Genomic DNA, 25,889 nt, shown 5'->3' on the forward strand with positions numbered 1-25,889 from the left:
TTTAACACGAACAGGTGGTGGAGAGAGACAGGGAAAGAGAGAGAGTGAGAGAGCAGATTTGGAGAAAGAGGTGAGATGTCAAACCCCTTTTTACTCAGATCATGAACTCAAAGTCCAAGTTTTAAACACACAAAACACGGGTCAGAAATCCAAATTCTGTTACTGCATGCATGTTATACAAACGTGTCTTGTTGGCATGTCTGTTAGATTCTAGTCAGGAACATTCGTGTAGTCGTCAATAATCAAAATCATGTCATGTGTTCAATACGGGGGCTTCTAATTGTTAATAACTATTTTTAATGAAAAACAAAAACATGCATTAAACGAAAATACAATGATTTTCAACGTTTTAAAAGATCTGTCGTGTCGAGGTTTGTCACGTGTGTCGTAAATGTCGTGTGGAGCACAGCATACTTAGCTAAATGGTCTAATATCTTGTTTTAAACAAAACAAAATGTTTTTGTTATGTATTTATGAAGTGTAAATCTATAATAAAGTGATACAAAAAAGATAGTACTTACTGTGCGATGCTGAATGGAAATCGCTCGCGTGGCTTACTGTTGCTATGGTTACCCCGGCAGAGGAAGCGGGAAAATTACAAACATTGTCATTGGCGCGGTATCCTTTAAAAAAAAAATCATCTTCGTACCTTATTTAGCTCTAAAGAGTGCCTATTAGCACCTGAAGTGTACGAATTATTACCTAAATGGTACTTAACAGTATCTTTTGAAGTGACCACTTTTGTTCCATTCAGTGTATTTATCAAGCGGCAACCTCCCCCAGTTTCTCGGAAGTGACTTGAACTGCGATTCATCGACTGGCCGCTAGGGACATGCTGCAAAAGAGAGCAGAATCTCATTGACCTCCATATTAAAACGGCCAGGTTTACAGCAGAAAAAAAACATGTTTACAGCCTGGTTCAAATTGTGGTTTTGGACTTTATAGCTATTTTTGCCCTTCATGACAACTCTGAGGGGGGTTATTTTTTTTATAACTCATCCGTTTAAATTATATTAAGCCTTAAAGTTCTGCCTAATTAAGGGCGTGGTCAGGTATGCAGCTGCTGTCTGTGAGCCGTCATGTTACCTCAGCAGCTAATTTCAGCCACTGAATTTGGCATCTCTGCTGTATTTGCGCTTTTTTTCTGGATTATTTTATAAAATTATCAAATTTGACTTGCTGTGTTAATATTTTTATAAAAATACTATATTTAATATTTTTTTTACAGTCTATGGTATTTATGTGCAATTTAATAGCGTAAATTTAATCTAATTAATTATCTAACATTCTGCTAAATATTTCATTGTTGTCCATCCAACATTAAAACGGATTATGTAGATTTAATTGAAGCACACAAGTATGCAATATCGTCTAATATCTTGTTTTTTAAACAAAACAAAATGTTTTTATTATGTATTTATGAAGAGTAAATCTATAATAAAGTGATACAAAAAAGATAGTACTTACTGTGCGATGCTGAATGGAAATCATTCGCGCGGCGTACTGTTGCTATGGTTACCCCGGCAGACTAAGTGGAAAAAATACAAAAATTGTCACTGCGGTATCCTTTCAAAAAAATCATCTTATTTAGCCCTAAAGAGTGCCTGTTAGCACCTGAAGTGTATGAATTATTACCTAAATGGTGCTTATTAGTATCTTTTAAAATGGAGTGACGACTTTTGTTCCATTTTTTCAGAGTGTATTTATGCACGTAAATTTCATCTAATTAATTATCTAACGTTCTGCTAAATATTTCATTATTGTCCATCCAACATTAAAACGCATTATGCAGATTTAATTGAAGCGCACAAGTATGCGATATGTCAGCATCGTAGAAAAATAAGTAAATACGTTTTATAAAACGGATAGTTCCGATCCTTGATTCTGATTGGTTGAGCCGTGTTCGAAGCCGTTGTACATGTGACCTCATTACATCAGTGTTACTGCGCCACTGCGTCTAAATGTTAAAATAAATATTTTTTATTGAATAACCGTTTATTACTATTTTTTTAATTTTATTTTTTTAAAAGCAATAGGCTATAGCACCGAGAAGCTGCGTGTGCTTAACATAATTTAAACATTTAGCTTTTTATCCAAGCGACTTACACATGAGCAATGCTGTGACTAGTCCCAGTTAGTCTAACACAGTACACGTGAGAAGGATTTTTGTAAATAAAAAAGAAATAGATATACAAAATTTAATTGTAAGTGTTAGTATTAATGGGTCAATTGTCTAACGCCCCTTAGCAGTTCTAAATTCACTGTAAACCACGGCTTTTGGGGGATTATTGCTTTAATCTGGGTACTTTACGCATGTTTTGTCACTGTTTCTGTCAGGAAAACCTACCTAATGAACCGAGTCCGCCTGCATATCACCCCAAGCTCCTCCATCCATGCCCCTCTACCGTCTAACACACACTGCCCTCTAATGGACACGTTTATGCAACACTTTTACAGCTGCACACACACACACACACACACACACACACACACAGCCAAACGTAAACATAGACACAAAGCTGGACTGCTGTGTTAACAGTAACCATGGTAATACAGCCATACTGAGAGACCTGGCTGCGAAGACAAAAGTAAAAAGTCTCTAGGAAGTTTAATTATATCTTAAACCACGGTAAGGAAGGCAACAAATAAAGGGGTGAGTGGGTGTGAAATAATAAGGCAGAAAATAGGGAGAGAGAAAAAAAATACATCATGTGATGTGGGAGCTGTTTGGCTTTTATTGAATTCATCAATATTTATTTATTTCATTGCATCAAATTCACCACTGAAATATTCACAAACAGATGCTGAGATCAGCATCATACTCACTATAAACATCAATACTCTTTTATGTCTTAATCTCATTCAAAAAAGTACAAAATAAAGGTGCCTGTAATTCCAATAAAATATATATAGGCCTATATTAAAACTATAATTTGTTAAATATACATTTAATAAAACAATACATACATTTTCTTTTATAAAATGCCTATTTTAATTATTTTAAAATTAATTTAAAAAAAAAAAATAATTGTGTGAGTGTTCAGGTTTTGCTATTCTTCTGAGATTCAAATGTGTGTGTGTGTGTGTGTGTGTGTGTGTGTGTGTCAGTTCTCTGTGCGTTACCGGGGAGACGCGCTTGCAGCAGGATGCGGAGTATCCGGTAACGCGCTCGTAGCTTTTCCAAAAGATGCGGTTTCTCGATATCCCCATGTTACCTCATGTCTGATTGAAAACTCTCTGTGTGCGCACTGTCCGATTCACTGTCCTGTAAATTCAGCGCTGTTTTAAACTTTCACGATTCCTCAAGGGCTTGTTTAGAGGTGCGCGTTGATTTCATCATGGTTATAGACTTTTTTACTCTTTTGTGACGCCGCCGGACATCTCTGGGACAGTATGGCCAGTGAATCAGACTCACGGGTTTATACTGATGATACTGCGAGCAGTGGAACAGAATGACACCGGTGTGGAACCAGCGACCGGGGCGAGAGCCACCGAGACCCAGATGGGGACTGACAGGTCAGTTCGGATGATTAATAAATAAATGCATTGAGAGAAATAGGGCAATGACTAAAAGTTTAACTAGGTAAATTTAACCAGTCCACATTTGCAGAATCTTACCGTAACGAGTAGCCTATTAGGTTATTTCGCTATGATTATGTGCCATTACATCTATTCTTATGATGAATAAACAATCTAAATAATATTATATAATTATTATTACTTAGATAAATAACATAAGTTATATGATATTCTAATATGTCATTAATAAATGTATATTTTTCAAAGCATAAAAGACATTTTTCACAATTCAAACTTAATGAAATTTAAAAATAACTTACCCCCAGTTTTAGGACTAAAATTCAAGTTTGAGCTGTTTTAACTGAAAGCAACTTGCACTGACATATCTTAAAATATTTCAGTGCCATTGTTTTGTCTCAAGATACACACCAGTAATGTTTTTTTTTTCTTTTCTTCTAAGGCACACTCTAAAAAATCTTGGGTTATTTTTTTCTACCCAAGTCCTGGGTTGAGCCTTTTGGGTAATTTTTTGGGGTTATTTTTCCAGTGTTTGGGTAGTTTTTGTGTTACCCAGATCCTGGGTCAGACGTAACTCATTGTTTGGGTAGTTTTTGTGTTACCCAGATCCTGGGTCAGACGTAACAACCCAGTGTTTGAGTAGTTTTTGTGTTACCCAAATCCTGGGTCAGATTTAATAACCCAGTGTTTGGGTAGTTTTGTGTTACCCAGATCCTGGGTCAGACGTAACAACCCAGTGTTTGGGTAGTTTTTGTGTTACCCAGATCCTGGGTCAGACGTAACAACCCAGTGTTTGGGTAGTTTTTGTGTTACCCAGATCCTGGGTCAGACGTAATAACCCAGTTTTTGAGTCAGACGTAATAACCCAGTGTTTGGGTAGTTTTTGTGTTACCCAGATCCTGGGTCAGACGTAAAAACCCAGTGTTTGGGTAGTTTTTGTGTTACCCAGATCCTGGGTCAGATGTAATAACCCAGTGTTTGGGTAGTTTTTGTGTTACCCAGATCCTGGGTCAGACATAATAACCCAGTGTTTGCGTAGTTTTTGTGTTACCCAGATCCTGGGTCAGACGTAATAACCCAGTGTTTGGGTAGTTTTTGTGTTACCCAGATCCTGGGTCAGATGTAATAACCCAGTGTTTGGGTAGTTTTTGTTAACCCAGATCCTGGGTCAGACGTAATAACCCAGTGTTTGGGTAGTTTTGTGTTACCCAGATCCTGGGTCAGACGTAATAACCCAGTGTTTGGGTAGTTTTTGTGTTACCCAGATCCTGGGTCAGATGTAATAACCCAGTGTTTGGGTAGTTTTTGTTTACCCAGATCCTGGGTCAGATGTAATAACCCAGTGTTTGGGTAGTTTTGTGTTACCCAGATCCTGGGTCAGACGTAACAACCCAGTGTTTGGGTAGTTTTTGTGTAACCCAGATCCTCGGTCAGACGTAACAACCCAGTGTTTGGGTAGTTTTTGTGTTACCCAAATCCTGGGTCAGACGTAACAACCCAGTTTTTGAGTCAGACGTAATAACCCAGTGTTTGGGTAGTTTTTGTGTTACCCAGATCCTGGGTCAGACGTAATAACCCAGTTTTTGAGTCAGACGTAATAACCCAGTGTTTGGGTAGTTTTTGTGTTACCCAGATCCTGGGTCAGACGTAACAACCCAGTGTTTGGGTAGTTTTTGTGTTACCCAGATCCTGGGTCAGACGTAACAACCCAGTGTTTGGGTAGTTTTTGTGTTACCCAGATCCTGGGTCAGACGTAATAACCCAGTGTTTGGGTAGTTTTTGTGTAACCCAGATCCTGGGTCAGATGTAATAACCCAGTGTTTGGGTAGTTTTCTAGTGTAACCCAGATCCTGGTTCAGACGTAACAACCCAGTGTTTGGGTAGTTTTCTAGTGTAACCCAGATCCTCGGTCAGACGTAACAACCCAGTGTTTGGGTAGTTTTTGTGTTACCCAAATCCTGGGTCAGACGTAACAACCCAGTGTTTGGGTAGTTTTTGTGTTACCCAGATCCTGGGTCAGACGTAATAACCCAGTTTTTGAGTCAGACGTAATAACCCAGTGTTTGGGTAGTTTTTGTGTTACCCAGATCCTGGGTCAGACGTAACAACCCAGTGTTTGGGTAGTTTTTGTGTAACCCAGATCCTCGGTCAGACGTAACAACCCAGTGTTTGGGTAGTTTTTGTGTTACCCAAATCCTGGGTCAGACGTAACAACCCAGTGTTTGGGTAGTTTTTGTGTTACCCAGATCCTGGGTCAGACGTAATAACCCAGTTTTTGAGTCAGACGTAATAACCCAGTGTTTGGGTAGTTTTTGTGTTACCCAGATCCTGGGTCAGACGTAACAACCCAGTGTTTGGGTAGTTTTTGTGTTACCCAGATCCTGGGTCAGACGTAACAACCCAGTGTTTGGGTAGTTTTTGTGTTACCCAGATCCTGGGTCAGATGTAATAACCCAGTGTTTGGGTAGTTTTTGTTTACCCAGATCCTGGGTCAGATGTAATAACCCAGTGTTTGGGTAGTTTTGTGTTACCCAGATCCTGGGTCAGACGTAACAACCCAGTGTTTGGGTAGTTTTTGTGTAACCCAGATCCTCGGTCAGACGTAACAACCCAGTGTTTGGGTAGTTTTTGTGTTACCCAAATCCTGGGTCAGACGTAACAACCCAGTGTTTGGGTAGTTTTTGTGTTACCCAGATCCTGGGTCAGACGTAATAACCCAGTTTTTGAGTCAGACGTAATAACCCAGTGTTTGGGTAGTTTTTGTGTTACCCAGATCCTGGGTCAGACGTAACAACCCAGTGTTTGGGTAGTTTTTGTGTTACCCAGATCCTGGGTCAGACGTAACAACCCAGTGTTTGGGTAGTTTTTGTATTACCCAGATCCTGGGTCAGACGCAACAACCCAGGGGTTGAGTTATTTATCGCTGGCTTTTTGCAGCTTTGTTTTACAACTTTAGGTTTATGACTTTATATACATAGTTTCACAATGGCTTTGCTTTGGTAATGGCTCTTTCAAAAGATCTTTCTTAAGTGACTTAAAAGTGAAACAGCATCTTTGACTGCTTTTAGTACTCAATTTCTTAATGCCTCCTGCATCTTTCCACTTTAAGACGTTTGTTTAGGGCATGCATGGAAAGAAAGAAAGACAGAGAGAAAGAAAACAAGCTGCGCAAGCTGAGTAAAGTGATCCGACATGATCAGATTTGATCCCTTTCCGTTACCCCTGGAGCATGAGGTGCAATTTGAGAATCTGCATGTCTCGGCATTGCTCCTCAATACACACCTGCTCTTAATTATTAATGTTGCACACTTCCTCTTTAATTCACCTGTATAAGCTTCCCCCCTCCAAAATCTGATCAAGCAATTTTGCATGCTGTGCTCTTGATGAACCAAGCATTTCTTTGGACAAGTTGCTCTACTAACAAAAAAATATATGTTTGTGTTTCAGATCAAAGGATTAAACTGCCAAAATGCCCAAATGCTGCCCCTCGGCCACCTCTTCCCTCTTACCTGCACAGATCAAGACTCCGAAGGCCGCCCACAGACTTTGGACCTTCAGAAACCCCCGTGTGTCATTGGGAGGAAGCAGGAGTTCCCAAGGCGAGTGGCTACCATGCCAGGCACGCAGAATCAAGCCCAGTGCGCCCACGAATCGTGACCGTGGTGCGACCGTGTGGAAAGGACAGCGTGCGGAAGATCTCGCTGCTGTTAAACCGCCGCGCAGTGCAGACATTCGAGCAGCTCATGGCAGATGTGTCCGAAGCGCTTGGCTTCCCCTGCTGGAACAATGCTCGAATACGCCGCCTCTTTAGCCCTTCCGGCCGGGAGATCCACAGCCTTGCTGACTTCTTCCGCTTTGATCATGCCTTCATGGCCTTTGGAAACAGCCGACCGTCGCTTGACGATGTAAGTGCAGCACTGGATGAGCTGTATCCGGAAAACCCCGGACACTGCGAACACCTGCTGAGGGTATGGGAGCGTATCCTGAGGCCTAAGGCCACTAAGGCGGATAGTGGTTTCCATGATGATGATCCTGGGGCTGAGGTGTCCTTACCTGCGGTACATGATCAACAGGTAAGCCAACCACCTGTCAACAACCTGCAGCCTGTTGGAAGGCAAAAAGAAAAGGTGAGGAGAGAAAGGCAAAGAGAACTGTGGAGGAGGAAAGCTGACCTGCAGAAAGAAGATGAGAAGGAGACAAAGAAGGAGGAAAGAAAGAGAGATGCTGTTTACTGCCGGAGCTGCCGAGGATGCGGTCCTCCTATACCTCCAATCAGAAGCAGTCGAGGTTCGGACAAGCCAAATAACCCCAGTAATAAAAGTACTTCTTCTCAAAACAACATGGTTTCTTTGGAAAAAGCACACTGTAGACCGCTGAAAGCCAATGCAAAATCTGTTCCTCAAAACGCTCTTAATGTAGAGACGATAACTGAGCGGGACATTAATAAGCAGGAAACAGTGGAGCAGAAAGACTTGCAGGGTAACATACCACCTGATGGTGCAGAACTATCGCTGGAGGACATCGAGCGCTGCTACGACATGGGCCGCGTGGTAGGAGATGGGAACTTTGCGGTGGTCAGGGAGTGCCGTGTGAGAGGCCTGGCCGAAACCTTCGCCATGAAGATTGTGGACAACGCAAAGCTCCAGGGACGCGGTCACATGATCCAGAACGAGATCGCTCTGCTGCGTAGTCTGGAACATCCTCGGCTCATCCAGCTGTTTCGTTCTCATCACACGGACACACATGTTTACCTGCTGATGGAGCTGGTCACCGGTGGAGACCTGTTTGATGCTATCACTCAGAGCGGAAGGTTTACTGAGCCAAGTGCTGCATGCATGATCACAGACATCAGTCAGGCTCTGGAGTACATCCACAACAAGAGCATTGCACACCGAGACATCAAACCTGAAAACCTACTGGTAATGTTACTCAAATTCTGCTGAACACAAAGGAAGATATTTGGAAGAATGTTTGTAACCAAACAGATCTCGCCCCCATTGATTACCATAGCAGGAAAAAAATACTATAGTAGTCAATGGGGGCGAGATCTGCTTGGTTACAAACATTCTTCCAAATATCTTCCTTTGTGTACAGCAGAACAAAGAAATGTATACAAGTTTGGAACAACTTGAGGGTGCGTAAATGGTGTCAGAATTTTTATTTTTGGGTGAATATCCCTTTAAGACCCGTTCACACCAAAGACAATGACTCTAACGATAAAGATATAGTTCTAAAAATCATTCTACAGAAGAATAGCAGAGTCCACACTATAACTATAACAGCACAGAAACAATAGCAGAGGAATCACTTTCAGAACAATCTTTCTTTTCAGCTGATAAATGACAAAAACATTGACAGCCAATCAGAATCCATCCTGCTTTAAAGAGCTTGCGCATTTAAAGTGGCAGACCACAAAACTGCATTGCGCGATTAAAGTAAACAGTGAATAATTGACCCTTCGCAAAATTTTGTTTTAGCTTATTTAAATTACCGAAATGTTTTTAGTTAACACTAAAATGTTAAGCAAAATATTAAGCATCATTTCATACACTGCCAACATTTTTTAAAATTATAATAGAATCAAATAATATAAAATTACAACTAAATACAAGAACATTTACTTAAACGAGTGAAAAACATATTACATAGGTGAATATCTGTTTATTTACATAAAACATCCGATCGAACCGATTCAATAGAATTAATCAGATTTCCAATACTACAAATGAGGACCGTTTAAGATGAACCGATCTTAAAGGGTTAGTTCATCCAAAAATGAAAATAATGTCATTTATTACTTACCCTCATGTCGTTCCACACCCATAAGACCTTCGTTAATCTTCGGAACACAAATTAAGATATTTTTCTTGAAATCCGATGGCTCAGTGAGGCCTGTATAGCCAGCAATGACATTTCCTCTCTCAAGATCCATAAATGTACTAAAAACATATTTAAATCAGTTCATGTGAGTACAGTGGTTCAATATTAATATTATAAAGCGACGAGAATTTTTTTGGTGCGCCAAAAAAACTAAATAACGACTTATATAGTGATGGCCGATTTCAAAACACTGCTTCAGGAAGCTTCAGAGCGTTATGAATCAGTGTCGAATCATGATTCGGATCGCGAGTCAAACTGCCAAACTGCTGAAATCACGTGACTTTGACTGCTGATTCGACACAAAAGATTCATTACGCTCCGAAACTTCATGAATCAGTGTTTTGAAATTGGCCATCACTACTTTGGTGCAATGACATTATTTTCATTTTTGGGTGAACTAACCCTTTAAACAGCACTTTAAATCGCACTTTTTAACGCTACATATTAGAGACGTTAGATGAGCACGTGCCATTATTCCCTCATTTCGCTCAATAGCGCCACTCGTTGGAAAAAGTAACTCATTACATGAAACAAGCTGCAGTAGGCTACTATGCAACCACTTTTGTATTGCATTGGACATGCATTTAAAACATTGAACAATACAACATCCATCTGTTGTCATCTCTTTTTTTTTCTGATTCTAAGGTACAGCGGCATGGCAATGGAAGTTTGAATCTGAAGTTGGCTGATTTTGGATTAGCCATGGTGGTAACGGAGCCAGTGTTCACAGTTTGTGGCACACCTACATATGTTGCTCCAGAGATACTTGCTGAGACAGGTAAAGTCTGATTAGCTGAGCAAAATCTCAAACAAGAAGTACACTGATTAAAATACATGATTAGTGTCAGATATTTCCAATGATCAGCTATGCATGTATGTCTGTATATGAATAGGTTACGGTGTTGGAGTGGACGTTTGGGCGATGGGTGTCATACTGTTTGTGCTGCTCAGTGGGTTTCCTCCGTTCCGCAGTCCAGATCGTAATCAAGAGGAGCTATTCCGTCTCATCCAGAAGGGAGAAGTCCACTTTCTGTCCCCTTACTGGGATAATGTGTCCGAGGGTGAGATCTTGAACTCCAACATTTTACCCTGTGCAAAAGTGTTAGTTCACACCAAAATGGAAATGCTGTCATCATTTACTCAACCTAATGTAGTTTCTTTCCTCCAAGATGCTCCATTCGTGCACTACATTCTCAGGTGGAGTAAATGAGAGAATTTTCATTTTTGGTTGAGCTGTTCTTGTAAACCCTTCAGATCTACAGTAATTTAGATGCTGTGAAGTGTTGATGTCTGTGTTTTACAGGAGCTAAAGCTCTAGTCAGGGCTCTGCTGGAGGTCAACCCGAAAAGGCGTTTGACAGCTAGTCAAACCCTGCAGCATGACTGGCTTCAACATACAACAGCACAAAAAGACCATAAGGGGGCGACAAAGGCCACAGCTGAGAGGCACAGCCAGCAGAAACTAAGCAAACAGTTGGAAATTAATAAGAGAGATTCTCACAAACCAGAGATGCTGGCAGAGAAATTTCATGCTGCACAAATTCACGAGAACATACTGAACAATGAACCAGATATTAATGCACATGCCAGAGACCAGCAGATTGAAGAGATTCATAACATGATAAGCAACCAACAAACTTCATCCCATGCTGAAGACACCACAACAAATATGCAAAATACCACAGATCAGCATGTACCTGAGAAACCAGCACAGCAAGAAGACACAGACCCAAAACAAGAGTTACCTGCTGAGTAATGAGTTAGTGAAGGCTGAAGAAGCCAGCATAAACAAGTGACTACAAGAAACCAATGATATATGACAATACCAAAAGAGTCAGGACAACACAGGCAAAAAAGAGGGACAGTACAACTGACTGAGACAAAATTGAACACTATGATACAATGTAGAACCTACACATATACTCTAAGCACTGATACTGACTGCAGGTTCACTGATTTTGCACTGATTTTAACATTTCTGCACTCATTTTTGATGGTTATATGAGTGCACTCTTCTTTCTAGCTTAAGGTATAATCAGTATTTAATAAACAAATACGAATTCAGTGTAAATTCCGTGCGAGCCTACAGGTCACTAATGAAATGACCCAGGACACTGAAATAACTATTATTATTATTATGGGATTATTTACTAACTAGAGGAAAAAGGGCCATTTATGTTGTATTACATAATGTTTTTTTAGCTTCTAATTATATATTTTCTTCTTTATCTGTATTTAAAAAGAAAGACTGCAAAAAGACACATTGGTAACATTTTATTTTAGGGTGACGTAGGTAAACGTTTCTACATGTAGTAATAACAGTAAATTATTATGCATAGTTACAAGTAACAAACCCTAACCATACATGTAGTTTTCAAGATGTAATATAAGTCTCTGGTGTCTCCAGAATGTGTCTGTGAAATTTCCACTCAAAATCCCCCACAGATCATTTATTATAGCTTGTCCAATTTGCCCCTATTTGGGTATGAGCAAAAAGACGCCGTTTTTGTGTGTGTCCCTTTAAATGCAAATGAGCTGCTGCTCCCGCCCCCTTTCCAAAAGAGGGCGGAGCTTTAATCAGTGTCGACTCCGGTTTGAACAATGTAAGGCTGAACACCGTTACTGACAATCCTCATTTTGGCTGCGTGAGATTCTCCTGCTTTGTTGTTGTTGAGCAACTGAAGCTATTCAACAACAACAAAGCAGGAGAATCTCACGCAGACAAAATGAGGATTGTCAGTAACGGTGTTCAGCCTTACATTGTTCAAACCGGAGTCGAAACTGATGGAGAGACTCAGGAAGAAGTTACAACTTTTAGAATGAAACTGGACGTTTCTGAATGGTTAGTGGATAAATTTATGTAGTTGCTGTGGAGTTGATTCAACTCATCCACTAGCATGTGCCGTCATGTTAAACTTTAGTGCAACTTCAGCGTTGAATTGACCCTCGTTTGTGAAGCAGTCCGGCGTAAAATGACGGCATGTCAACAACACTCTACTACAAGAAATCTTCCTCTTCTCTAAAGCAGCCCAACATGGCCCCACCCCCTTTGTTGCATGTTCTTGGGGGCGGGGTTTATGTAAATTGTAGGGTTAGTGATGTCACCAACCCAGGAAGAAGCTCATTATAGTCCCTATCAGCCATTTCTTGTAGTCCTTACAAAGAGAAAATATCTCTCTTTGCCTTGAACTTTGAGTGTCGTAACTTTACAGATGTTGTTTATGATCAAACAGCAACATTACACACTAACTAAAGTTAAAAATTATTATTATTTAATATCACTCAGTAGTACTAAGTGCAATGTAACTACGTCACCTTAAAATAAAGTGTAACCACAACAATAAGGAAACACTAGTTTTGTTTTTTTTAAGAAGCATCAAAAATGAATCGGTCCAGCTCGGCCTCTATAACTTGAGTGCCAATATGTGTGGGAATGTTAGTTGGGTATACTAGCTAGCAATAAGCTAAAAGTATTTAGTATTATTTGTCTTCCTTTGTTTCATTTCATAGCACATTTGTTTTAGTCTTTTTCAGCCTTTTTGTTAAAGTTATTTAGCCTCTTTGAAACATTATGAGTACTGTGTAAATGTTTTAGACTGTAAGATAACACAATTAAACTTTATTAGCTGTTCGGATACACGTTTCTATAATTTGGTGAGTAAAATAATGTTTTTATGATGATAAAATGTCTATTAATCTTTGTTCAATCCACATTTCAATTACAAAATTACATACTTTATAACACATATAAGGAATTTAAAGGGTTAGTTCATGCAAAAATTAAAATAATGTCATTTATTACTCACCCTCATGCTGTTTCACACCCGTAAGACCTTTGTTCATCTTCAGAACACAAATTAAGATATTTTTGATGAAATTCGATGGCTCAGTGAGGCCTGCATAGCCAGCAATGACATTTCCTCTCTCAAGATCCATAAATGTACTAAAACATATTTAAATCAGTTCATGTGAGTTCAATATTAATATTATAAAGCAACGACAATATTTTTGGTGTGCCAAAAAAACAAAATAATGACTTATTTAGTGATGGCCGATTTCAAAACACTGCATGAAGCTCCGGAGCGTTATGAATCTTTTGTGTGACTTGTGTGATTTCACGTGATTTCAGCAGTTTGACACGCGATCCGAATCATGATTCGACACGAAAGATTCATAACGCTCCGAAGCTTCCTGAAGCAGTGTTTTGAAATCGGCCATCACTAAATAAGCCAAAAATATTCTCGTGGCTTTATAATATTAATATTGAACCACTGTACTCACATGAACTGATTTAAATATGTTTTTAGTACATTTATGGATCTTGAGAGAGGAAATGTCATTGCTCCCTATGCAGGCCTCACTGAGCCATCGTATTTCATCAAAAATATCTTAATTTGTGTTCTGAAGATGAACGAAGGTCTTACGGGTGTGGAACGGCATGAGGGTGAGTAATAAATGACATTATTTTCATTTTTGGGTAAACTAACCCTTTAAAGTATCGCCAAAACAAGAACAGTTTGAGTTATTGGTAACTCCAATTTTTAAAGACTAATGCATACAAATAATCATATTTTTGTTGACGGTATAGTATAATAATCATATAAATACATTTTCATCATCGTTATGGTAAAAGCAAAAACAAAAATATCTGAAATACCAAGCGGTTCAGAGGTAATAATTAATGAAGAAAGCCCTTGTCCTTGTCAGGTGACTTTATTCCTTCAACCTTCATTGTAAAAGTGGTATTTTAAGTGTACTGTTGTAATGTGCATACAAATGCTGCTTTAATCTCAGCATCATTTCTAATACCTTCTGTAGCTATTACATTGCTATATGCTTATTATTAATATATATTTTAATCTATAATCAGGAAACACTCCCATCCCCCCATGCAACACACAAAGCTTATTCAGATTGGGCAAGCTCGACTGACAGCTGTCTTGCCCAAACTAGTCCATCATAGACCATGTTATTTGATTGGCTGAGACCATTTCCCCTCCCCCTCAGGGGTCTCTCTGGTTTCGGATAAAAAAAATAAATTAAAAAAAACTTGAAAAGGTGACAAAAATAATAAATTATATTATAAAGTAGCTTAAAATGTATATATATCCAATCAAAAAATAAAGTATTCTTCCATTCATCATTCTGTCAAATATAATAATTTACATGAATGACAACCCAAGATGACGTTGCCATTTTGTCGCATATGAGGAGTGTTATGGGGATTTTGACCATAGTATGCAAAGGTTTGGTCACCTTTTTACTCTTTCAATTTACAATAATACGACAAACTAGCACAATAAAATATAACAGACAAAAACCAAGCATCACACTATCCAAATTACAAAAGTTTTTAATCACCTTTCTCTTAAAAAAGCTTCAGCCATGACCCGCAGGGGGCCGGTGCGCAGGCGCAAGACATCGCTCTTTAAATATCCCCAGTCATCTGATGAAGCACAACATTTGTTGCAGCCAATCAGGGCGCGCGAAAGAGAAGGGCAGAGCGGCCATCTTTACTACTGGCAGCGCGTTCGCTAACAGTTCAATAACGTATAACAGTATTTGCTTGTTCTTCACCTCGCGCTGAGTAAACCGTCCTCGGATTGGCTGAATCGGAAACGGACAAGCGGACAGGGGGAGAGGAGGAGACAGACAGGAAAAAAACAAAGATGGCAGTGTAGATTAAGGGAAGGACTATCGAAGAGACTCTGCAGCAAACTGATAACTTTTAAGCTTTCGGGCGAATCCGGATCGTGTCGGAGTGGCTCGGTTGGAATCGGAAGGTGAACCGGAGGGAAAGAGCCCGGTCAGGTCGCGGAGAGTCGCCGTGCGCGTGCTGTCACGGCGGATAACGGCTCTAAACAACAGCCTGTTGTTTTGTTGAGTCTAAGCTGTTTTTTCTCTCTCTTTACAATACCTGAGATATATCCAGAAATTACGGTCCAAACCGCAGTAAAACACAGATGAAATTATATTCACTGTCCCATAACCTAGTATCATATTACCCTAAATTAACCTATTTGAACTGACGCTTGATGGTTTAAAACTGAGAGCTTTGTTGGCTGTCCAGACCCCCATTATTAAAGGCCAACTAGCTTGAAAATCTCACCCTGACATCCAGCGGATCCTGCGCCCAAATACCCCCCGTGACTCATTAGGATGTCTTCGATGGAAGAGCGGATGGAATTAGGCGTCGCGGCCGCCCCGGGCTCCTCATCATCGGGTCTGGGTGTCGGTCCTGTGGGGGGCGCCCTGGATGCTGGTCCGGGGAGCGCCGGACTGGCAGGTATCCAGGAGGAGTCCGGTGTGCGGAGAGACGGTTCGGGTACCGAGGCCGACCCGGACGCACCGCCCAAGAAGCGAGTGAGGCAGCAGGAGGGAGAAGCGGGGAAGCTCGAGGAGCGCCTGTACTCGGTGCTGTGCTGCACGGTGTGTCTGGACCTGCCTAAAGCCTCGGTGTACCAGGTAAACAAAGCCATTATGGAGCTTACAGTGCAGAAAATCCTTATGCATGATGTGGGCCTACATAACCTAGCAGCATCCTGTTGGAATGCAAACAGATATGTTATTATAGTTATGACACAAAGGGGGTTATCTTTTTGTCATTGTGATTGTATTTACTGATTACACACTGTCTTGTGACTCTAATAAAATGCTTGCGTTCACATTTGCCATTGCAGGTACGTTTTTTTTTATTTTATTTAATTTTTTATTTTTTTGAAGGTTTCAGATGTTACAACGTCATGTGATGCAGACCTGAGCAGCTGTTTTTTGCCTTCAAAGGCTAACATGACAATCAGGTGGTCACATGACCTGTTTAACCCAATCACTGCTGGGCTCTTCTGATCACCCCTCCCCCAAATATGCACCCCATATAATCCCTCTGAAGCCACAGGCTGAACCAGCAGTAAAAGAACTTCCTCTCATGTTTTCACACACTTTGTTCACACGCATGGCGTGTGATTTAGATGTGCACTCTTTTATATTTTCACAGGTGTCCATTTAATGACATAATGATGTTTGGATAAATCCACACTAGAGCGGTCATTTTTTTTCTTGATGTGATGTCTGTTGTGCTGTATTAATACTAGAGAGGAAATATTAGACACAGAGCATGAGAAAACAATGACATCCTCTCAAACTGACCCCTAAATGTATCATGTGATTCGGGGAGGAGGTGTCGGAGCACATCAGTGCTATTAAGCTCATGGCGCGTAATCCGTTTATTACAGAATCAGGGTTTGAATCCTATCAAATGAGACGAACATCTGCAAGTCCTGAAGCAAAACAAACAAGCCAGGATGAAAATCAACTGCCCACTGAATTAAACAAAAGCAGACTGTACAGACTTTACCTCCTGTGAAATAGATCAGCTGGTGAATTAGTAAACCAGTAACAGAATTATTCAAATGAAGCCTAGAACTAATCATAAAGCTAGAATATTTCAGCAGTGTTATTATTGTTGTTAACTAAAAGTATTAGAATAATTTCTGTTAATTCAAGTAAGCTGAAATAAAATATATATATTTATATGAAACATTTTAAATTAAAAACGTAAAAAAAAAATAGAAATGTTGCTTTGGCAACTAGCCGATATACAAAAAGTTGAAGTGCTAAAATGATTAAAACTAATATATATATATATATATATATTATATAAAACTAATAACTAAAAAGGAAATAAATGACTGAAGTACATAACAAAAATTACTCAACTTTAAAACTGAAAATATAAAAATAAAAGATAATTCAAAATAAAATATTAAAACAAAGCTTTTTTTTGTCATAGAATTATTTTTGAACATAGTTTTAAAATCACATTTTTATGTTTTATGCTTTACCCTATAGTAAGTACATGTTAATTAATATTACTCAGTACTTCAGTGTCTATTTACACTGTAATAGGACACGGTAAAATAAAGTGTAACATAAATTTACATATTTAGATGCAAGTGAGATGAAAGAAAAGACAAATTGAGTACATTTTTATACAAGGAATGAAATTACAGGTTTTTTGACACCCCTTTCTTACCTTAAAGGAGTCATATATTTTTTTTATTATTATTAATAATTATTTATTTTCCCCATTAATATCCACTTACAAATCAAAAACTAAAACTTACTTTGCATGTGAAATGAGGGATTTTTCTCCCATTTTCTCTGCGCTGAAATGCTTTGCACACACTGTTCAGACTGAAATGACCAGGGTTCTTGTTATAAACAAACTTCAGCTACCTCATCTTGGGATCAGGTTTGGGTTGCCAGGTTTTCACAACAAAACCCACGCAATTGCTACTCTAACCCAAAACTATCGCGTTTCAGGGGGTTTCCCCCAGTAAAAATCATGTTCCGGTTAGTAAATTCCGTGTTTTTGGTAAAATTCACATTCCAGAAGCTAAATATCATATAATTTGGTGTCGCTTCAATCCATGGACATGAAAAACAACCCACGGCAACAGTGTTAAATTAGCCAGATTCCACGGGAAAACTGCGGACATGGCAACACTGCTAGGGATCCTTATAATAAGGATAGGTATGAAAAGGAATTTATACCTGTAAGATATTATGCTGTACCCACATTGGACCAGCGGTTTGGAAAACGGATGGATGGATGGATGATTCAGCTGCAGGCGCCATCTTCTGGCGAGACGCTCGCAGTGTGTCTATTCTCTAGTCATTGAGTGTACATCAGTTGTACACTCATTATTGAGGTGCATTATAGGATTGAATGAGTGCACTCGATAATGTCCACTATGGTTACGGACACCACTACAAATGGCTGTCCCCTCAAACAGTGTCTTATTTTAGGGTATAGGGGGTGATTTCGGACACAGCCCTTATTTAACCTCATAATTGAGCTTACTTATTTCCCCTTCAATCATTCAGGAAACTACCGCTCTGTCTCATTTTGAGGAAAATGAGGAAATACCACCCTGCATCCTTGTGTTTTGCATAAGAATCCCTGTGAGATGGTTTGAGCTCTTGTTGTGCTCTGCGCCGTGGGCTGAAGATGTGTGCTCTCATTTCACAGTGTACAAACGGGCACCTGATGTGCGCAGGCTGCTTCATCCACCTGCTTGCTGATGCGCGTCTAAAAGAGGAGCAGGCCACGTGTCCTAACTGCCGCTGTGAGATAAGTAAGAGTCTGTGTTGCAGGAACCTGGCGGTGGAGAAAGCCGTGAGTGAACTGCCCTCTGAGTGCAGCTACTGCCTCAAACAGTTCCCTCGCTCCAGCCTCGACCGCCATCGAACAGAGGAGTGCCAGGACAGGTACTGCTGCACCAATTCACAAAACAGACACCTGAATGAGCAAGATTACGCTCAACACATATGTAAAGCCATGGGGGGATTTCACTAAACACTTCTGCCACTCCACTTGTACACTTCTGCACAATTGCTATTTAAATTCGTTATGTTTCTTTTCAGCACAACACGCCACCTTTGTAAATGGAGTGCATTAGAGCCTGCCCACTTTTTCAGCAGCCTCAGTATTTTTTCCATTCATTTTTCCCATTGGGATTGTTAAAGTGTTATAAGCCATGATTTAAAACGAGGAGCACCACAACATTACAAACTTTGATTTGAAGCAAAAAATGTATTTGAAAATTGGACAAAAAGACAAAGGTACAAGATTGTGTACTTAAAGGGTTAGTTCACCCAAAAATGAAAGTTCTGTCATTAATTACTCACCGTCATGCCATTCCACACTCGTAAGACCTTTGTTCATCTTCAGAACACAAATTAAAATATTTTTGATGAAATTCGAGAGGAACATGACACTTTCAAGGTCCAGAAAGGTACTAAAGACATTGTTAAAACAGTCATGTGACTGCAGTGGTGCAACATCTTCTCTTCTGTGTCATTCTCATATGTTGTTCATGTCCAGCGCTTCCAGGTTGTACGTCAGAATGCTGACGCATTATTGGCCGGCTCCTGTGTCTGCATCACATGCGTGTGTCGTGCTGATCACGTGAACCGCTTTGGCCAATACTGAGCTGGCATTCGGACATAAACACGGAAGCCTTCACTGTGCTTACTGCGTATGGATAATGACAGGGAAGAGAAGCGATTGTTATACATATATTTGCTTGTTGCACTCTGATTAGTGTAATTTTCTATACAAAATCATGGGTAATATCGGTTTCACCATTAATTTCCGCTGTTTAACATGATTATTTTAGAAATAAGTTGAAATAATGTGGACTGACGACTTCAACAATAGCATTGATTAACAACCACATAGCGCACAGTAGGTCTGTTTTAAATGGTTTAAAATGAATGGACTTTATAATTATTGCACTGTGTTGGGCTTTTTATGGATTGTGCCATATTCAAAGTCTTTTTTTCTTTTTTTTAAATAGCCCAGTGCAATTAAAGTCATCCAAATATGGAAATCACAACCGTCTTATTGCTTAGATGGTTGTCGTTTACTAATCGCTACGATCGTTTCCTGTGAGTGACAGGTTGCTGGAGGGGAAGAATTGAAACTGGCCGTTGGACAACCTTATTTCCCAGCCCTCATCAGAGAAGAGACGACTTTACGAGGCAACGAGAATGTTACTGTTTTTGATTAAATACTATGAGGGCATATGTTTTTTTTTTTAAAGAAATATTGATGTGCACAGATTATTCTTTTATAATAAATACTGCAATATTCCATTAAAAAAAATAAGAATTGTCAATTTTGATTTCATGGTGACTTTAATGTTGGGCTATTACAACAAAAAAAGTTTGTTTAAAAGAGATTTTTTTGTCCATTTTCTTGTGAGAATTCATTGTAACCGGGCACAAATCCAGGCGTGTAGATGAACATGTTGATTTTTAGTCTTTATCCAGAGTGATTTACTTTAGTGCTTTAGCATCACATATAAGGCCACTGTGATCAAATGTGTCTTGTGGGTCAGTGGGCGCAATTTGTGTTTGTGAATCCTCCCTATTCTGTCATCTTATTCTAGTCTATAAACAGACATTTGGCTTGGACTATACATGCATTCACTCACAAAAAAATAAATCTCTTCAAATTTTATATAATTTAACATTCAATCAGCCAGCAAGCTGAGATATAATGCAAAAGATTCAAGTCAATTTTATTTGTATAGTTTCAAAGCAGCTTTGCATACCAGAGCTGGACAGTAGTATAGTTTACATTTTGTAAAGATGTATACAATCAAGCAGTATAGATTTGCTATATATAAATATGGTAACACTTTAGTTTAGGGTCCAATTTTCAATATTTACTAGTTGCTTATTATCATGCATATTACTAGGATATTGGCTGTTTATTAGTACTTATAAAAGCACATATTAATGCCTTATTCTGCATGACCATATTCTACATCCCATAATCCTACCCAATACCTAAACTTAACAACTACCTTACTAACTATTAATAAGCAGTAATTAGGAGTTTATTGAGGCAAAAGTCATAGTTAATAGTCTCTCGTCTAGTATGGATGCAGGTAAAGTTGTATATGCTGTGTGATGATACAGTTTTTGGTTGGTCATTTCTTTCAAATCTTTATTTTTTACTTTTGGAAATAGAGTGACGCAGTGCAAGTACAAGCGGATTGGCTGCCCATGGCAGGGGCCGTTCCATGAGCTCAGCGCTCATGAGGCAGAGTGTTCCCACCCATCCAAGACCGGCATGGAGCTGATGGGCATCCTGGACGAGATGGACCAGAGCCATCGCAGAGAGCTACAGCTCTACAACAGCATCTTCAGCCTGCTGTGCTTTGAGAAGATCGGTTTTACAGGTACATACATACGGGTGTGCTAACAAGGACGCTAAGGACCGCAGTCTCTAGTTGGCCTCTGTCACACACAACCCCTAAATCTCAATCCCATCCAAGTCACGGCACCAATGTAACCCCTCCAGTCCTATTCACCCTGCTACGAGCTGGACTCAAACCAGTGTCTCTGGCATGGGAGGCAGGTGCGCTAACAAGGGTGCCAAAGACCCCGCAGTCTCTAGCGTTAGTCCACCTCTTGAGATCAGGGGAGTGAGATTTACCTGCACAGCTTTCACTAGCTGGCCTCCGTTACACTCACAGCCCTAAACCTCACTCCCATCCTGGTCACAGCACCAATGTAACTCCTCTGGTCCTATTCGCCCCACTCGGAGTTGGTGTCTCTGGCATGGGAGGTGGGCACGCTAACAAGGGGAGTGAGGTTTACCTCCTGTACAGCTCTCACTAGCTGGACTCTGTTACACTCACCCCCCTAAAACTCACTCCCATATGGGTCATGGCACCAATGTAACTCCTCGGGTACTAATCGCCCCGCTCTGAGCAGGATCTGAACCGGCATCTCCAGCATGGGAAGCGGGTGCACTAACAAGGATGTTAAAGACTGCAGTCTCTAGCTGGCCTCCGTTACACTCACCCCCTAAACCTCACTCCCATCCGGGTCACGGCACCAATGTAACCCCTCCAGTCCTATTCGCCCCACTCGGAGTTGGCGTCTCTGGCATGGGAGGTGGGCACGCTAACAAGGGTGCCAAAGACCCCGCAGTCTCTAGCGTCAGTCGTTAGTGCACCTCTTGAGATCAGGGGCATGAGGTTTACCTCCTTCACAGCTCTCACTAGCTGGACTCTGTTACACTCACCCCCCTAAAACTCACTCCCATATGGGTCACGGCACCAATGTAACTCCTCTGGTACTAATCGCCCCGCTCTGAGCAGGATCTGAACCGGCCTCTCCAGCATGGGAAGCGGGTGCACTAACAAGGATGTTAAAGACTGCAGTCTCTAGCTGGACTCTGTTACACTCACCCCCCTAAAACTCACTCCCATCCGGGTCACAGCACCAATGTAACCCCTCTGGTCCTAATCGCCCCGCTCTGAGCAGGATCTGAACCGGCCTCTCCAGCATGGGAGGCGGGTCCACTAACAAGGACGTTGAAGACTGCAGTCTCTTGCTGGCCTCCATTACACTCACCCCCCTAAAACTCACTCCCATCCGGGTCACAGCACCAATGTAACTCCTCTGGTTCTATTTGCCCCACTCTAAGTGGGATTCAAACCCGCATCTCCGGCATGGGAGGCGGGTTCACTAACAAGGACGTTAAAGACTGTAGTGTCTAGCTGGCCTCCGTTACACTCACCCCCTAAACCTCACTCCACCAATTTAACCCCTCCGGTCCTATTCGCCACACTCAGAGTTGGCGTCTCTGGCATGGGAGGCAGCTGCGCTAACAAAGGTGCCAAAGATCCCGCAGTCTCTAGCGTCAGTCGTTAGTGCACCTCTTGAGATCAGGGGAGTGAGGTTTACCTCCTTCACAGCTCTCACTAGCTGGACTCTGTTACACTCACCCCCCTAAGGGTAACGGCACCAATGTAACCCCTCTGTTTTTCCCTTAAGTATGACACTTAAGGCGTGATTTCCCCTTAACTAAGGGAATGACTTAAGGGTGTTGCATATAATCTCTTAAACTGTTCTCTTAGGTAAGGAAAACCGTTAAGTGTTTAACGACAGCATCCCAGGTTTGGCCGTTAAAAAATTCTACTGTTGCCGTGGACACGTTATTTGTTAATATTTATCGTGGTAAGTTTTCACAGAAAACAACATAATATGGATAAGGAAAACAAAAAAGAAAACCAAATATGAAAGAGACGCGAAACTCAAATTGATTGTTTACTCAAAATTGAGATTTCTGCCGTCATTCATTCACCCTGACACCCTCATGTCGTTCCAAACCCATAAGACTTTCATTCATCTTTGGATAACAAATAAAGATATTTTTAATATTCTCTCATCATTTATGTCCATTTATTGAAAGACATCCATATGATTACGGCTGTGTCGGAAGCTCAAATGTGCGCGCAAGAACAAATGAGGTTTGTTTTTGCGTGTGATGCACGCACGTTTGCGCTTCCGTTGACCATATAAGATATGTTATAAGATATGTTATATTTCATCAATGTTTATGTGAATAAACCGCTAAAGTACAATTTGTCTATCATATAAGCGGCCGATCGTGGCACGTTATACAACTTGGATTGAACCTGCTCACTCTGTGTAACACTTAAGGTGAAGTTTTACGAACCTTACGATATACTTAGGGAAATGAAGGTTAAGGGGCTTTATGCAACACTTACGCATTACTTAAGTGAAAAATATATACTTAAGGGAAATTCTTAGGGTTTATGACGTTTCGCCTAGAGAAACCCTTAAGTAACACTTAACGGTTATTTTCTGCAACACCCTTAAGTTTAAGGGAAACATAAGGGCGATCTTAAGGGAAAATTACACTTAAGGTGCTTTATGCAACCGGGCACTGGTCCTAATCACCCCGCTCTGAGCAGGATCTGAATCGGTGTCTCCAGCATGGGAGGCGGGTGCGCTAACAAGGACGCTAAAGACCGCAGTCTCTAGCTGGCCTCCGTTACACCTACCCCCTAAACCTCACTCCCATCCGGGTCACGGCACCAATGTAACCCCTCTGGTCCTACTCGCATCACTTCAAGCTGGACTCGAATCGGAGTCTCTGGCACGGGAGACGGGGCGCGCTTACAAGAATGCTAAATACCGCAGTCTCTAGCATCAGTTGTTAGTCCACCTTTTGATCAGGGGAGTGAGGTTTACTTGCACAGCTCTCACTAACTGGCCTCCATTACATAAAGTGTTACCGAAAATCACTTAAAGCACAAAAATGTGTTGTGAAGTAAGTTGATAGCCTGAAATCTCATGTGTCTTCTCTCCAGAGGTACAGTTCCGGCCATACCGCACCGACGACTTCATCACGCGACTGTACTATGAGACGCCGCGCTTCACCGTGCTCAACCAGACCTGGGTGCTGAAGGCACGGGTCAACGACTCGGAGCGCAACCCCAACCTGTCCTGCAAGCGCACGCTCTCCTTCCAGCTCATCCTGAAGAGCAAAGTGAACTCTGCACTGGAGTGCTCCTTCCTGCTCCTGAAGGGCCCGTACGACGACGTGAAAATCAAACCCGTCATCCAGCACCACGTCTTCTCCAACGACGCCAACGAAACCGAGTACGCCCTGCTGCCCATCAGCGACAGCGTGGAGTGCAACAAGCTGCTGGCTGCCAAAAACATCAACCTCCGCCTCTTCATCTTTCAGATCCAGAAATAGAGGCACGGGACGACGGGGGGCGGAAGAAACAGATCAGACGACGGGAAGAGGAGGAGGGGATGGCGTGAACAAAGGTGAAGCGAAGAGGGGAGACGAGCACCACTGAAACACAGATACCTCTACGGGAGCAAAAGAAGGATGAATACGGCCCATCAGTACTGCAGTAGATCGTTTGTTTGTGTGTGAGTGTGTGTTGTTGCTGGTAAGCTTTCAGACCCTCTACAGCCAAAAAAAAAAAGTCAACAATTTCACCCAACACCCTGCTGATCTCTCATTGGCAGAGCAGGACGGGCCTGAATGAACAACACCAAGAGTCTGGGACTGTATTTGTGTGTTTCTGGGCCTGTTTGAATGGATATCAGTCAATGATGACCAATAAGAAGAGTGTTTTAAGGATTGAGATTGAATGAGTGCTAGAGATAGAGACAGGTGTAGTACAACCCATCATTCAGGCAGCGTTCAACTCTGCGTTTGTGTGTTTTCACGCGGTTTCCAGACCTTCCTCTTGAGGTTTACACACACAGACGCTGCGGCCGCAACTGCTTTAAGTGTATTTTTCTATGTGAAGGTGGCCATTTTCATTAAAGCGCAGCAGTACAGTCAGGCTGAACAAAATGGCTGCCGATCCCACAACCCGAAAGATGCGATTTGCATGTTTTTAGTTTTTCCGTGTGCTCTCTGGAATGCACACCTTTAGTTGCATAGCATCATAGCCTTGTAATCTAACTTAAGTTTGACCTTATTAACACGTTTATTTAAGAACCTGTGAATCTTGCCCTTTTTTTCCTCGCATATCTTGTCCTCTTTTAACTCCCTCATTTTGTGAACACAGGTACACTTCTCACGTCATGATGTCATTGGGTCAAAGATATTTATATTTATTGCTTTTATTTAACCTCCATTAAGGTAACAGACTTTTCACACTCACTCAACACTGCTAAACTGGAAAGATCTGATTGTGAGCCAGTGTTACAGACCCCTTCCCTTCTTCCACCCTCATCCACCTACACAAACACAAACAGACACGCACACACACAAATGACCTTCTTTCATACCTTCATTAAAAACGCATGGGCACGCACACACATACACACACACACACACACACACACACACACACAAAGCTGGGGGTACAACAGAGCCAATGGGGTAATCGGATCTCAGTACAGATGAACGCGGCTGTGACTTAGTTTTGACATACTTGAATTCATGAACGACAGAACAAGCAGTTGAGCTGATCCAGCAGAGACTGTCACTTCTGATTAGAGGAGTTTAGTTTAAAACTGTTTCTGCATTTAAAAGCTTTTAATTCTCACATTCTGGCTGTATATGTGCCTTTCTATTAAAGCTCATTTAAACTTGTGGCACTGCATTCTTTC

The 25,889-nt window shown here is 41.1% G+C and overlaps 2 protein-coding genes and 1 long non-coding RNA gene across 5 annotated transcripts; 2 read left to right on the plus strand and 1 right to left on the minus strand.

The window, feature by feature from the left end:
- Nucleotides 1-15,666, minus strand: LOC137002240 (uncharacterized). Of its 2 annotated transcripts, none has more exons than XR_010891801.1 (4): nucleotides 15,526-15,666; nucleotides 1,468-1,528; nucleotides 703-835; nucleotides 1-563 (listed from the first exon to the last, which is right to left on the minus strand). It is a non-coding gene; the product is annotated as an uncharacterized lncRNA (long non-coding RNA). The 2 variants fall into 2 exon arrangements; XR_010891800.1 differs by having other exon boundaries at nucleotides 1-623.
- Nucleotides 3,142-11,959, plus strand: dclk3 (doublecortin-like kinase 3). The gene is made up of 5 exons (XM_067361770.1): nucleotides 3,142-3,516; nucleotides 6,985-8,456; nucleotides 10,063-10,195; nucleotides 10,311-10,478; nucleotides 10,721-11,959. Exons 1-5 carry the CDS (start codon nucleotides 3,453-3,455, stop codon nucleotides 11,170-11,172), a joined length of 2,289 nt encoding a protein of 762 aa, XP_067217871.1. The 5' UTR covers nucleotides 3,142-3,452; the 3' UTR covers nucleotides 11,173-11,959.
- Nucleotides 14,930-25,874, plus strand: zftraf1 (zinc finger TRAF-type containing 1). 2 transcript variants are annotated; one of them, XM_067361772.1, is made up of 4 exons: nucleotides 14,930-15,881; nucleotides 18,448-18,686; nucleotides 20,958-21,169; nucleotides 24,119-25,874. In XM_067361772.1, the coding sequence occupies exons 1-4, from the start codon at nucleotides 15,576-15,578 to the stop codon at nucleotides 24,508-24,510; spliced, it is 1,149 nt and encodes a 382-aa protein (XP_067217873.1). In that variant the 5' UTR covers nucleotides 14,930-15,575; the 3' UTR covers nucleotides 24,511-25,874. The 2 variants fall into 2 exon arrangements, with proteins under 2 accessions (XP_067217873.1, XP_067217875.1); XM_067361774.1 differs by having other exon boundaries at nucleotides 15,857-15,881; nucleotides 18,303-18,686.
- The last annotated feature ends 15 nt before the right edge of the window (nucleotides 25,875-25,889 follow it).

This window comes from Chanodichthys erythropterus, chromosome 15, assembly GCF_024489055.1.
Source record: "Chanodichthys erythropterus isolate Z2021 chromosome 15, ASM2448905v1, whole genome shotgun sequence".
Lineage (NCBI taxonomy): Eukaryota > Metazoa > Chordata > Actinopteri > Cypriniformes > Xenocyprididae > Chanodichthys > Chanodichthys erythropterus.

Excerpts from the sequence above, each read along its gene's own strand:
- dclk3 (XM_067361770.1), top strand. The coding sequence starts at position 3,453 with ATGACACCGGTGTGGAACCAGCGACCGGGGCGAGAGCCACCGAGACCC. Across the intron at positions 8,457-10,062 it reads TCAAACCTGAAAACCTACTG|GTACAGCGGCATGGCAATGG; the intron begins GTAATGTTACTC and ends TCTGATTCTAAG. Across the intron at positions 10,196-10,310 it reads AGAGATACTTGCTGAGACAG|GTTACGGTGTTGGAGTGGAC; the intron begins GTAAAGTCTGAT and ends GTATATGAATAG.
- zftraf1 (XM_067361772.1), top strand. The coding sequence starts at position 15,576 with ATGTCTTCGATGGAAGAGCGGATGGAATTAGGCGTCGCGGCCGCCCCG. Across the intron at positions 18,687-20,957 it reads ACAGAGGAGTGCCAGGACAG|AGTGACGCAGTGCAAGTACA; the intron begins GTACTGCTGCAC and ends TTTTGGAAATAG. Across the intron at positions 21,170-24,118 it reads TGAGAAGATCGGTTTTACAG|AGGTACAGTTCCGGCCATAC; the intron begins GTACATACATAC and ends TCTTCTCTCCAG.